This window comes from Pleurodeles waltl, chromosome 9 (assembly GCF_031143425.1).
Source record: "Pleurodeles waltl isolate 20211129_DDA chromosome 9, aPleWal1.hap1.20221129, whole genome shotgun sequence".
Taxonomy (NCBI): Eukaryota; Metazoa; Chordata; class Amphibia; order Caudata; family Salamandridae; genus Pleurodeles; species Pleurodeles waltl.
The window spans coordinates 806,479,396-806,493,175 of NC_090448.1; the positions used below are offsets into that span (position 1 = coordinate 806,479,396).

General features: G+C 44.9%; 1 protein-coding gene across 1 annotated transcript in view; it reads right to left on the reverse strand.

Annotated features, from left to right (window-relative positions):
* Window positions 1-3,385: 3,385 nt before the first annotated feature.
* PLAAT2 (phospholipase A and acyltransferase 2) overlaps window positions 3,386-13,780 on the reverse strand; it is a 127,210-nt gene continuing 116,815 nt past the window's right edge. Inside the window, exons 3-4 of the mRNA XM_069207638.1 lie at window positions 7,049-7,317; window positions 3,386-3,442 (exon numbers count right to left, since the gene is read on the reverse strand). Of these exons, the coding sequence (XP_069063739.1) occupies window positions 3,386-3,442; window positions 7,049-7,317 (326 nt within the window). The remainder of the gene's footprint in view (window positions 3,443-7,048; window positions 7,318-13,780) is intronic.

The following is a 13,780-nucleotide window of genomic DNA, read 5'->3' on the forward strand; positions in this document are numbered from 1 at the left end:
GCAAAGAAAATGTATTGCTGTGCTTTTAATATACGTGTGTGAAATGTGCCCATGGGGAGTGGCCATCAGTGTATACAATGATTAATTAAATTGATTAATAATTCATTATTAATGTACTAATGTGAGATTCTGAATTAGCATTAGGATTTATATGTTAAGGTTTTGCTAAATTAATCAGTAGGCCTTAGTTAGCAAGGGTCTGGGCCTAGCTGCCTGGTCTCATATTAAATGTGTTTTTCTAACGTGCAATGTGCTGACTTGCTGAAGGACATGAAGCCGTACTTTTCCAGAAGCTAGAAGATGTAGGTGTGTAACCGTAGTAAATTCTTTCTCATGGGACTCGACTTGCTCGAGGAGAGATTCTTGCTGAATGCAACAGTGTAATTCGCAACAGATGCAAGGTCGCCTGAGCTGGTAAAAACAAAGGAACTACTGACTGAACAGTGAAAGTAACCTTTTCGTACCTGACTTTCTACCCATTGGAGACATCAATTACAGGAGCCAATACACTACGTGAGAACTGTTTTAAGTGAAAATTCTAGTAAGGTGACCAGCCGATCATTGGATGGAGATAATGATGCACCAAATTTTGCCCAATTGGTAATTAGGAGACTGTATAACAAGATTGATATAACACCATGTCACAAGGAGAGGACACACACTTTTTGCCAGTCCTAGCCACTTTGCCATTCGTGCTGTTACTATGACATTCTGTCTTAAAGACTTTGCGTTTTGACTCTTCAAACCATTTTCATCCTTGCCTTGCCTGATTCATACTTCTCCTCCTTATGAGGGAAGTGTTCCTTATTGCCCGGTCTTGCTGAACTTTGCTGCTTACCCTGGCTGATGGCCAACCAACTGATCTCCTGAAGACGAAGACTGAATCTGTATGCTGACCCATTACGGAGGGTAACTATATAATAATGAAATTGTAATTGTCTGTTTGCCTTTTCTTTCTAGGTACCAACTGTTCTTTTGATAGAGACCATAGTTAGATGTTTTTCTTAATTTGTGTTACTAAATTGTTTTTCATGAAGCCCAACATGCTAATGCTAATTCGAAGTTAGTTAAGGAGTTCACTAAACGGATGCAAATAGACAAGTGACTGGGTCTTTGCTTTGTTGAATAATGCGCTACTGATACTCTGCTAAAGTTAATCCATGTTGACGTCGTGTTTTGCTCTAATGTTCATGATATTTGCTTTGATGAAATCTTATTCGAGTTGCCATATTATGACTTTATTGATGTGTTTTCTGGTTTTGAGGCTAATAAACGTACTAGTAGAGTGTAACAAATAGGGAATAAATATCATAAATCTTACTAAATTCTGTTTGGTTATTCATGGCTAAAAGGTCATGGTGAGTTTCAATTCTTATTAATGTCATTAACTAATTTGATTGATTTGCTATTGTGAATATTGATGAGGTTATTGATCTATTGATTGACATGTTGATTAGTTATCTCGTCTTAAGGTGTCTCCAATCAGGGTCAAAAGATTCATCGGCCTAAAACGAGTTCCAAAGTAAGTAAATTATCTAGGATGGGACGAGTTATCACTCTTCTTCCACCCATAAAACCTTTGTACACCTCCTCTCCTTTCACGCATATGACCTTTGCACACACCCTCTCTTTTCACCAATATGACGTGCGTACACTCCCTCTCCTTCACCCATACACCCTTTGTGCCCCCTGTTCTTCCAGCCATACAACCTTTGTACACCCCCTCCCATTCTACCCATACAACCTCTATACACCCCCTCTCCTTCCCCCGATACACAATTTGAACACCCCTTCTCCTTCCAATTACATAACCTTGGTAGATCTGCTCTCCTACCAGCCATACACTGTTTCATTTGAGTTTGCACTAATTTTTGGGGCAGCACTCTTTTTTTTCATCAAACTTTGATCCCGAGCAAGAGAGAGCAAAAACACAAGGGGTAAATAAGGAGAAAGAAAAAGATGGAAAAAACAGTGAAAAAGAACGTGAAGGCACGAGGTAAGAGGACAGGAAGTGTCTGGGGGGAAATTAAAAAGACATGAGGTGGAATAAAGACTACTCAGCCTATGTATTCAGCCCCCCCACCTTTCATAACGCCATCGGATTATGAACAAAACTTTGGTGCCCAGAACCTATTCTTTTACAAATTAAGCACTACAGACACACAAACAGTTTAAACAAACACCCTCTCTTTTCAGCTAAGCAAACTTTGTACACCTCCCTCCTCCCAGCCATGAGACCTTTGTCAACACCCACGCTTTCCAGCCACAATATCTTTGTACACCCCGTCTTCTAGCTGAACAGCCTTTGTAAACCTGCAGGCTCGGATTGGGAAGATGCCAATGCCCGAGTCCCAAAGTCCAAGGCCATATGTGGGCCAGTTTCTCTCTCCTGTATTACCAAGGTTTAGGGTGGCTCACGGCTTCTCTGATCATGAGAGGCTGCAGCAGCCCCCTTCTCAAACCAGCAGAACTATCATGCGGTCCATTGGCACAAATTGAATTACAATGGCCCATCCTGAGCTGCCACAGCTTGTGGTGTGCCTACTTCGACCCCTCCTGACGGGGAGGAATCGCCAGGGGAGATGCTGCTTCTGAGCAGCAGAGTCCATGCTCCCCTCTCAAGGACAACTGGTTGGTAGAATCAAGTTCTGTTTTTGTCTTCCCATTGGGTGGCGACACCTCCATTTACTGTGGGCAGGAGTGGTATCTCTTCCCCACTACTTTATCAAATCCAGAACTAAAGAGGAAGGCAAACCAATGCCTTACCTATTGTTTGCAGCTTTCCCAATTAATGGAGAGGCTTTGTCACTCAGCATGTGCCATCGGCGACGTATTTGCTATGCCTTACAGCCACGGGGAGGCCAGTCTTTCGATTACTTTTGTCAAACAAGGATTTCTTGTCGCATTTAGGATTTGTCATAGAGATCAGATCCTTCATCAAGTACTCTTTTCTGCATAAAAAAAGAAAAAGAAATCCCCTTTTCACAAAACTAGTGAAAATGAAAGTGGCTGTAGTTTAAAAGTTACGACGTCACAATGAGTATTGTGCTCTCTGCTGGGATGTTTTGTATGTTGAACTGGTTTCATTCTGGACAGTCCATGCTCAACTATTCCTTCTGGGTCGACAAATGGAGCATTGAATGAATTACCCTGTTATAGTCAGTGCAACGAAATGGCGGAAAATACTGTAGTATGCACTTTATAACAACTCAAATTGAGTGCACCTTCCCTCTTTTTATTCCCTGTTTCTGCAATGCTCTGCTGTTTGACTCCATCACACCAGTGTCTGCAGCTCACGTCATTCTTCCGCTCCGAACACATCAGCGTCCTTTTATTCAACAGGCTGTGCTGAATTTTTGCATTTTGTTGCACCATTTTTTGGGAGCTAAGGCTTATTTTTCAGAATGAGAATTTGACCAGAGCAAGTGAGAGAACGGTAGAACTGAAAAAAAGAAGAAAGAACAGAATGATAAGTAAGCAGTGACAAAAGGATAAAGTAGAGGAGAAAAGGACTTGCACGAGTGAGATAATGATATAGGAAATATAGGGTGGTGAAATGAAGAGGCATAAGGAGAAGCCAAAACTGTGGTGCCTTGTTACTGCGCAGCCCTGCTTTCAGAAAAGCTGATCGAGAGCTCCCAAAAGTTGCATCCCTGCACCTGAGCTCTCTCAAAAATCAATGTTGAAAGCCTAGCTCTTCTGCATTTTGTCAATTCCCCATGATCGTTTCTTCCACTCAGTGCTCACAGTAAGAGTTCCAAAGCCAGTGTCTCATCCACCCACAAATGGAGCCGAAACCTCCGGGGCTCATGGTCCAGAGGGGACTCAGGGATATGAGGGGGACATTGGCAAAGAGGGAAATCATGGACCCAAGGATGAGCATCTGGAGACCAAAGGGTGAGCGGCAGTCTTATAATGGAGTTTTCGGTTTTGACCCATTTTACTGACTCTACAAGCTCTAAAATGCTTTATTTAACATAAAAGTCTCCTAAAATTAGCTCCCTGATACTAAACGAGCAATTCTTCATGAAAAGTTGTTATCCACAAATGTGGGGCACTTTTATTTTGAGTGCTCGGGCCAACGATTAGCCTGCGTCGACTCTATATACATGTCTCCCTTTCAGCTGTACAGCCGTTGTACACACTCTTCTTGTCACAACCTAACACCTCATTCTTTCCAGATAGGAATTCTAGGCACAGACCAGACTCCCATAGGTCCACAGAGGACTCAGGAGGGATTGACTTCATACCTGTTGTATGTTCTGCTTATGGCATCACTAATCACAGTGCCACCTACCACACAAGAAGAGGTGTTATTCACCGTTGGGTAATGGATTCCCAGAGGGGAAGCACGTCCCTGCCCGTAGTGATGAAAGAGTTCAGGACAAAACCACACTGCATAGATATAAACCACATGGGCCTTTTTTCGAAGGTACAAAGCCTATATTTATACTTTTTTGCTCCGCATTTGTGCCATTTTTTGATGGAAAAACATTGCAAACTCACAAAATACAATTGTATTTTGTAAGTTTGCACCGCTTTTGCGTAAAAAATGGCGCAAATGCGGTGCAAAAAAAGTATAAATATGGGCCATAGTGTTTATGTGTGTATCCTCAGGTTTTCTTGGCTATTCTAGAAAGTTATTCTGCTCATGTCTTACTATGACACGAAAATTGTATGTAACGCTTAAAACACAGCACTCAGCCTTCTGTTTATATGTTGTCGCTGCAACAGTGTGCGACCTGTACCTAAGGTTTATTGGACAAGATAACCAGGCAGAGGTACTGTGGGGCATATTTATTAAATGTTTTTGCTGTGTCCTTCTGCCACGCAAGAGGATGCAGGGCAATGCAAAATTTAGATTGAGATTTACCAAGCCACGCAAGACCACCTTAAGTGGCCCTGCATGGCTCTGCGTGGCTTGGTAAATCTAGGGTAATTGAAGGCAGCGCACATTGCTGCCTTGCGTTACTGTGCCCCATGGAGGAGTTCCATTGGGTGGAGGGTGGGTGTTCCCACGCATCCACCCATTGATTATAACACTTCTCTAGATTTACAATGAGTGGTGAATCTGTGAATGAGTCAAAACGCTATGCCTTCCCATGGGAGGCGTAACAAGGAAAAATACGTTTATTTCTCCACGTTTTTTCCTCCTCCTTTGTGTGCTGCTTTGTGCAGCAGATATAGGAAGGGGAAAAAGCCTCAGAGGATTGTTTTTGTGCTGGAAGATGTCCCTTCCTGTACATAAGCAATCCTGCTTGCAACGCAAAATGATACAAAGGTGCCTCTGCTGGGGATATGCAGTACATGGTGTGGCAGCGCGCAGAGAGGACAGGAATGCACCATATACTATTAAATATGGTGTATTCCGGCCATCTCCTTGTCACGCAACGCAGCACAGCAAGGTGTCTTGCTGCCCTGTGTGACATTTTGATAAATCTGCCCCTTGGTATGTCCAGTGGTGTAATGCAAAATAGAATGGCCTCCCTGCGGAAGATGGTCAAGGGTCCCTGAGTCTCACATATTTTACAAACATTCACAGGCCTTGGGCTGAATGGGTCCCCCCAGAAGAATGGAGACTCTCCGGCTCCACAGACGCTGCAGACACCTGTGCTATGCCCTTGTGTCTGTCTTTGAATAGTATTGAAGTGCTTTAAATTTACTTTTAGCACAGAGTGTTATACATTTAGCACAGAAAGACTAACAACTCACCCCTTTAAAGGAGATTATAAAGGACATGCTACCCAGATATGCTGCTGACACTAGTGCGGGTGAGAGTTAGTGACCAAAAATATTAGGAAATCAAATCTTCACAAGAAGTACATTATATGATTAAGTGATATGTGGCACCGTGAGGAAGCCACGATACAGATTTAAGCGAAAGAGTTGGCAGACTCAGAGCAGCCGCAAGAGATGCACAGAAGTTACAAATCCAGGGCTGGCATGAAAGCTGGTAGTGAATACATTGTGGAATGTATGCTGGCTGGAAATCTGGGGATGATAGTTCTGGAACGTGGCGATGCATGGAAGCCTGTAGTGGGAGTAGTCGCCAAAGATGTCATACTAAGAATAATGCTGGATGAGAGGGAGGTGCATAGCGGTGGAAATTGGAATAGTGGTGGCGGGTAATGTGGCCCTACTACTTGGAGGTGGGGAAAGCATGGGCTTCCATAGTGGGAATTAGAACTAGTAGGTGGTGATTTACAGAGTCTGGTAATGGAAAACTGATAATGTGACTTACAGAGTCTGGTTATGGAAGACTGCTAATGGGAGAACTGGTTTACACATTTAGACTGGCAGTGAAGGCAAGTACTGGGGATTTGGAATGTGGACAGAGGCTGGTAATTGGAGGCTGGCAATGCTGGCAGGCAGGGGTCCAGTGACTTGATTTGGGGGGAGGAAATTTAGAGGAGGTGGGTTGGACATGGAGCCATGAAATGGGGATTTTGGTAGGGGTGTGGCATAACAGATGTAATAAAGCTCACCCTCCAATCTCTGTCTCTCTCTCTGTCTCTCTATATCTCTCTCTCTCCCTGTCTCTCTCTCTAAATCTCCCTTTCCCTCATTTTGACTACCAGCTGTCATTTTTTCCTTTATCCCATTCTGGCTCCCTTGATTCCATATCCTTCCTGTCTCTCTTTCACTGTCATCCTGTGTTCCTGTCTTTGAATTTCTCCCTCATCAGCTCCATCTTTCTCCCACTGTTCCTCCTCCACATCCATATTGCCCTCTCCTCCTTCTGTCTATGATTTCATGATGCCTTATATCAGTTTATGTAACTTGCCACTTGTTTTTATTTTCTGACCTTGTTCAAAGTGTTCTAGTTTCTATAATGTGGTACTTCTAGATGCATAACATGAACCACAAAATTACAAATGCCAGAAACCAAAGAAGACACTAGGCAAGATAATCCATCAACACAAAGGAAGTCCGAGACAGGAGACCTCGCCACATTGTCACCATACGAGACATGATCACATTACAGGGCTCCTGATCTGTGGAAATGGCAACAGCTGCATAACAGAAAATATGTGGAGATGATATGTACCTGTCCACTGATGCTCACGCCATATCTCAGTCTTGTCACAAAATGTTCACAGTTGTCGCTGGTCAACCCATACATCATGACCTGGCCCACAAGATCTTCAGCCCTCTTTAGGATAATATTACTGGGCAGAGGGTCGTGCTCCTCATCATACTTGTTGTGGATGGTGTACTTGCAGTCCCCGGCCACAACTCGAAGACGCTGTCGCTTCACCACGGCCCTGTCGCTCACCACTGACAGGATACTGGACGACCCAGCCCTAGCAAATTCACCTGCAGAGAGATTGAGAGCGTGACAAAAAATCCTGTTTAGTTAGTAGATGAGAAAAGGACGTTGTTTGGCACATATATATATATACATACCTATGTATGATGTGTTCATTAACAAAGCCCATCATGAAGAGTCTATGGCCCTCATTACGAGCCTGGCGGTCTGTGACCGCCAGGCTCGCGGTTGGCGGGAGCACCGCCGACAGCCTGGCGGTGCCCCTTAGGGCATTCTGACCGCGGCGCTTTGGCCGCGGTCAGTGCAGGAAAACCGGCGGTCTCCCGCCGGTTTTCCGCTGCCCGTCAGAATCCTCCAAGGCGGCGCAGCATGCTGCGCCGCCTTGGGGATTCTGACACCCCCTACCGCCATCCTGTTCCTGGCGGTTCGCCCGCCAGGAACAGGATGGCGGTAGGGGGTGTCGCGGGGCCCCTGGGGGCCCCTGCAGTGCCCATGCCAATGGCATGGGCACTGCAGGGGCCCCCGTAAGAGGGCCCCGCTTGTATTTCACTGTCTGCATAGCAGACAGTGAAATACGCGACGGGTGCAGTAGCACCCGTCGCACCTTCCCACTCCGCCGGCTCGATTCCGAGCCGGCGTCCTCGTGGGAAGGTTGTTTCCCGCTGGGCTGGCGGGCGGCCTTAAGGCGGCCGCCCGCCTGCCCAGCGGGAAACTCAGAATGCCGGCCGCGGTCTTCAGACCGCGGTGCGGTATTCCTGCGGCGCAACTTTGGCGGGCGGCCTCCGCCGCCCGTCAAAGTTGTAATGAGGGCCTATGTCTAATACAAGCACAGATCTGTATTGCATATGCTGGGGATTGAGTGACATAAAACGCTTAAATTAGAACAAGCATGTAACTCCTCAACTATGACCTCTGCCATGCTATTCTTCTGGAGGAGTTAATTCCCCAGGGTGTCTCCCCACCAGAGGAGAATAATAGAACGGAGGATTTGCCAATTTCTCCATAAATCCGATTATTTGACTAACATGCAAATCTAATTCAGTTAATTGCGTGCCAAATGTCACTGGCCACTATGGGCTGTCAATACCTCTGTTTTTCACTGTTTCTAAGGACTGTAAAGCCAAAAAGCACTTAGGGAAGATAGAAATGCTACAATAAAGCACCCATCGAAGGGAGTCAGCGTGAGGAATGGCTATGAAAACTCAGTGTTTGGTCTGGTGCGAATTAGGTTTGGTTGTTAGTTATTCTCATTATATTTGTAATAGGTGACTGTATGACGTGGACTAATGATTGCTATACAATGAAGCAGACATTGAAAAGAATGAAAAGTGCACTGAGAAGCTCATCTAAAAAAGTGCTGTGTCCACCAGACAAAAGAAGTACTGTGTCAGAAAGAAAAAATTCTGGTACAACCTACTGACCACTCATTGTGAAAGAACCAAAACCACGAAAAGGCTAAAGCACCAATTCCAGTCAGATATGCTGGTTGGTTACAAAGGTCCAAATTTTCGAAGCCCTTGTGTTGCACTGTGTCACGCAATGTGGCGCAAGGCATCACAATGGTTTTAGTGAGATTTACTATGCCGTGCAGAGCTACCTTTGCATGGTCTGCACGGCATAGTAAATGTGGAGTAACACACAGTAGCACAAGGGCCTGCTTTGCCTTACTCTGCACTGGGAAGGCATTCCGTGGGTGGAACGTGGGTGTTCCCAAGCATCTACCCATGGATTTTGGTGCCTTCCAGGATTTACTAACACTAGAAAAGCTGAGAATGCGTAAAAATATTATGCCTTCCCAGGTGAGGGGTTTCAAGGAGAAATATGTTTATTTCTCCTTGTATTTCCTCTTCATACATGCGCTGAATTCTGCAGCACACGTAGAAAGAGGACAAAGCCTCCGAGGATTATTTTTGTGCCAGAAGGTGTCCCTTCCTGCACAAAAACAATCCTGACTGTGGCACAGGAACCCTCACACCATGATGCAAGGGTGCCTGCTTTGGTGCTAGGCAGCACTCATTGCACCTGCGCAAGGAAAGAGCAGGAATACACTGTATCTTGTGATGTAGGGAAATAATAGGAATACATTTAATAGACATATATACAAATATAAAATCCCAAACCCCAATATAAATATTTCAGGTGAGGGATAGTTGTTAAACCTATGTAAATAGGGAACCTCCGCAGAAATATGTAGGTCATAGTGCACATTAGTTTTAAGAAACACACAGAGAGGTTGAGAAAAGAAAATGGTTTTGCATCGTCATTGAGTACAGGGTGTAAACAAGGGTGGACTCTGCCTTCGCGAAAGCTTGTTGAGAATAACTTAAAGTCTGATAGTCTGGGCTGGCCCAATGACATCAAACAAGATATAAGCACTCCTAGGCTATCTCTTATTATGAAAACTACAAAAAAACTACAAGAGGGGGCTTCTTTTAGACATGGACACATACACAATTCTTGGAAACTTATGTACGTTGACAATATCTTATCTGCCCAGCTTGCTATTTACGTCATATAGAAATTTGTAACTCGTGGTTTTTGTGGATTTTACAGTGTATATACCACTGCTTGTAATCCACACCTTTGGACTTCAGACTTTGGTCTCTTTTCGAGACTGGCTGATGTTCCCACTTGATCAATTGATTAAAAATGAAGCTTTCATCTCTGTCCCCTGCACAAAGGTATGCATGCAGGGGACAGAGATTAAATGTTTCCTTTAGCAACCATGGAGCTGCTGCCTAAAGCAGCTCTTTGGTTGTTGAGGCAATGGGTCTGTGGGGGAGGCCTTGAGGCTCCCCTCACGGTCCCATATAGCCCGTAAAAAAAAAATATATATATAAGGTGGGACCACAGGGAGTCCCTAAGGCTCCCCGCGGTCCCAGATATCCCATAAGGGCATATTATTAAATAAATAGAGTCAGACATTGTGGGTTAGGCCTTGAGGCTTCCAAGGGTGGTCCAAGATAGCCCATAAAGGGCTAAAAAATAAATGAACACATAAATAAATTGCTCAGTGTGAAGGTCACAGACCTTCATGCTGAGCTTTGAGGGTTCGAGTCCAGCCGGACTTGTTTCCCTCTTTCTTCTTTTGTACTAGAAATCTTTAAGGCTCATGCTGAAAAGCAATCTTACTCTTTTTAAATGTTGAATACATTTTCGTCTTTAACTTGTCCGAAATATCTTATTCTAAGTATGTCATATATCGAAGCCTAAAAAACTCCCACTCACAGACCCGCACACACACTGACACACCCACTAAAACACTGATGTACGCCCTTTCACGCCAAGACAGACAATCGGACAATCGGACAGCTGCTCTCACCCCCAGATACACCCTCTCATACCTATTCTCACACCCAGAGAGGCTGCGGCCAACTTCCACTGCGCACGGACAAAGGGCCATGCACAGCATGTGGTTGGGTGGTTTTGGGGGGTTGGCCTCAGGGTCTGGCTGCAGGCCAGGTATTGCAGGCAAACTGACTTGGGCACGGGTGAGGGCCATCCATGGTGCAAGTTTGGGTGCTTGCAGGGGGTTGGCTTCAGGGGCTGGCCAGAGGCTAGGTCCAGTAGTCAACTGCCATGGCACATGGCCAAAGGCCGTGCGCTAGCAGTGGTTGGATTTACATACAGTAATGAAAATTACTATACGTTAAACAAAACATAGAATTTCACTGAACAAAACAAAGGTTACAGGTACGGTATAGTTAGGAAGCAGAATAAAAAAAAAACATAGAAATTCACTTAAATAAATAAAGATTATAGGGACACTATAGTTAGGCTAACATTTTAAACGTATAAAACCATAGAAATTCACCAGTCCACTAGCTCTCATCATGCACTACTAATGACCCCACAAATTGTGACACTCATGACATTTTTGATAACATCATTGATAAAATCAGTGTAGTATTTGCAGTAAAGGTTTTGATGAAAAAACTGTATAGCCGGGGTGTGAGTTATAGTTTCCTTAGTCCCTGTAACCTTTGTTTTTTTAAGTGAATTTCAATGATTTTTAAAATTCTATTTCCTAAGTATAATGTCCTAATATTCCTGTAACCTTTGTTTTTTTCAGTGAAAATATATATATATATATATTCACGATAACACAATTGTTTTTATTTTTCTATTTGCATCAGGTAAAAAACTACTCAGGCCACCCATAAATGTACCTGCCAAAATATATGCGTGAACTAAATTTCTAAAAAATAAGGGATACATACAGCTGATGTTAAACTTCATGGCCTAATAAAATGTGAAGTTTTTGCAATACCCCATGAAGTGAATAGGAGTCCACTTATGGTGTCATCTGTATAGCACATAAGATCAAGTTCACTAAAAAAATATGGGGTGTCCTTTGGAACACATGGTTCGGGTGTTCTCAGGAGATAGAAATATTGTAAAGAATGGCTTAGAGCAACATTAAAACTTGCACATGCCTGGCCCGAGGAGGGCACATTCGACACTACAATGGTAGATAACATGGCCACCTACCTACAAAGCAAATCAAAGGAAGTAAACTAGAGAAAAGGAATACCACACTAGACCTTTGGAAGGTCTTTTGTGAAACAAATATGAGAGAATCAAACACAACGTCTCAGACCACTCCTTTGCCTCTTCCACCTCTCTACCAAGATGTCCAATTAAGTTTAGATAGCACAAAGGTACAGGGCACGTATACGATACAACCTGGCACACTGCACTCATTACCTACCCCTTCACATCCCCCTGCAGTGGAATATACAGACCCTGAGTAAAGCCCACCATCATAATCTTCTTCTAACTTAGGAAAATTTGTTTGTATAGCTTCAGACCCTAGCATGGCTAGTACACCACGGGAGATGTTGGGTGGGGTTAATACTAAATATGTAGGGATGGTAGACACCACATTTACACTTCATTTAAAAGATGAGGTGTCCCCCACTAGGAAAGTTGGGGGTGCACTTAAAAAAGGGTCATAGGAAACACATAGAATGGGTGATGCTTGAAAACAGGAAGATTTTCTGAAAAAATCAAGCAAAAATGAGACAGGAAAGGTAGCTATCACACCAGAATATCATTCCACAGGGCGCTGGAGGTTTATGCACCCAGGAGCAGAGAAGAATAGTGTAGGTAAGTGGGCCGAAATGCATGAGGATGGACAGGCAGGCCCAAGAGCGATTCAGGAAAGGGGAGAAGGGCCCTTGGTGCAGTGGAGGGCCCCAAATAGGGCGCATATGATTAAACAAAGAGGACCAGAGAACATAGGGGGTCATTAGCCGCCCGCCAGGCGGTAACCGCCGTGCGGCCGCCAATGCGGCGCACTCCCGCGGCCCCCATAATGACATTCCCGCTGGGCCGGCGGGCGCAAACCAAGTTTGCGCCCGCCGGCCCAGCGGGGATGAGGCCGCAACATAGCAGCCGGCTCCTAATGGAGCCGGCGGTGTTGAGGCCGTGCGAAGGGTGCAGTTGCACCCATCGCGCTTTTCACTGTCTGCTATGCAGACAGTGAAAAGCTGGCCGGGGCCCTGTTAGGGGGCCCCTGCACTGCCCATGCCAGTGGCATGGGCAGTGCAGGGGCCTCCAGGGGCCCCAGGACACCCCTTACCGCCAGCCTTTTCCTGGCGGTGCAAACCGCCAGAAACAGGCTGGCGGTAGGGGTGTCATAATCCCCAGGGACTAAAACGGCGGGAAACCGCCAGCCCCGGCGGTGCGACCGTGGCGCTACCGCCGCGATCGTAATGCGGGCCTCCCTATCTCCAGCCTGTTGGCGGTAGGGACGCTACATTACCGGTCGGACCACCATAGTCCTTATACGTAGCATCATAAGACAAGAAGATATGGGATCAGAAGAATCCTACGAAGGACCAGAGGAGACATTAGATGACATCACTGAGAATATAAACAAAATGTCCCTTCTTGAAGAACATATTAGGGAACACTCACAGTATGCCTATGTGGGAGATGAAAGCAATAAGGAAGGACACGCCTTACAAAGAGGGCAACGGGAAATGAGGAGATTAGCATTCAATGGTACGCATGCATACCTATATGGGAGAAAGGGAATGTTTGGCATGGCAAGAAAGATGACTGTTAGAAATGGGGTCTTTGGTTGGCAGTCAGGTTCTCCCTGTCCAAGCAAGGACCCTCACTCTAGTCAGGGTAAAGGAGAATCACCCTCAGTTAACCCCGCTCACCCCCTTGGTAGCATGGCATGAGCTGGCAGGCTTATCTTCAGAAGCAATGTGTAAAGTATTTGTACCAACACACAGAGTAACCCAGTGAAAACACTACGAAATGACACACCACAGGTTTAGAAAAATAGGTAATATTTATCTAAACAAAACAAGACCAAAACGACAAAATCCAACATACACAAGTGAAGATATGAATTTTCAAAAGAATAAGAGTCTTAATCCTTAGAAAACAGTGAGAATGCTGTTGTTACACAAAGTACCTGGTTAGTGTAAAAAATAAAGCCGCACGGGCAAGCGCGCAACAGAAAAGTCAGAAATGTGTTGATTACTTACTTGC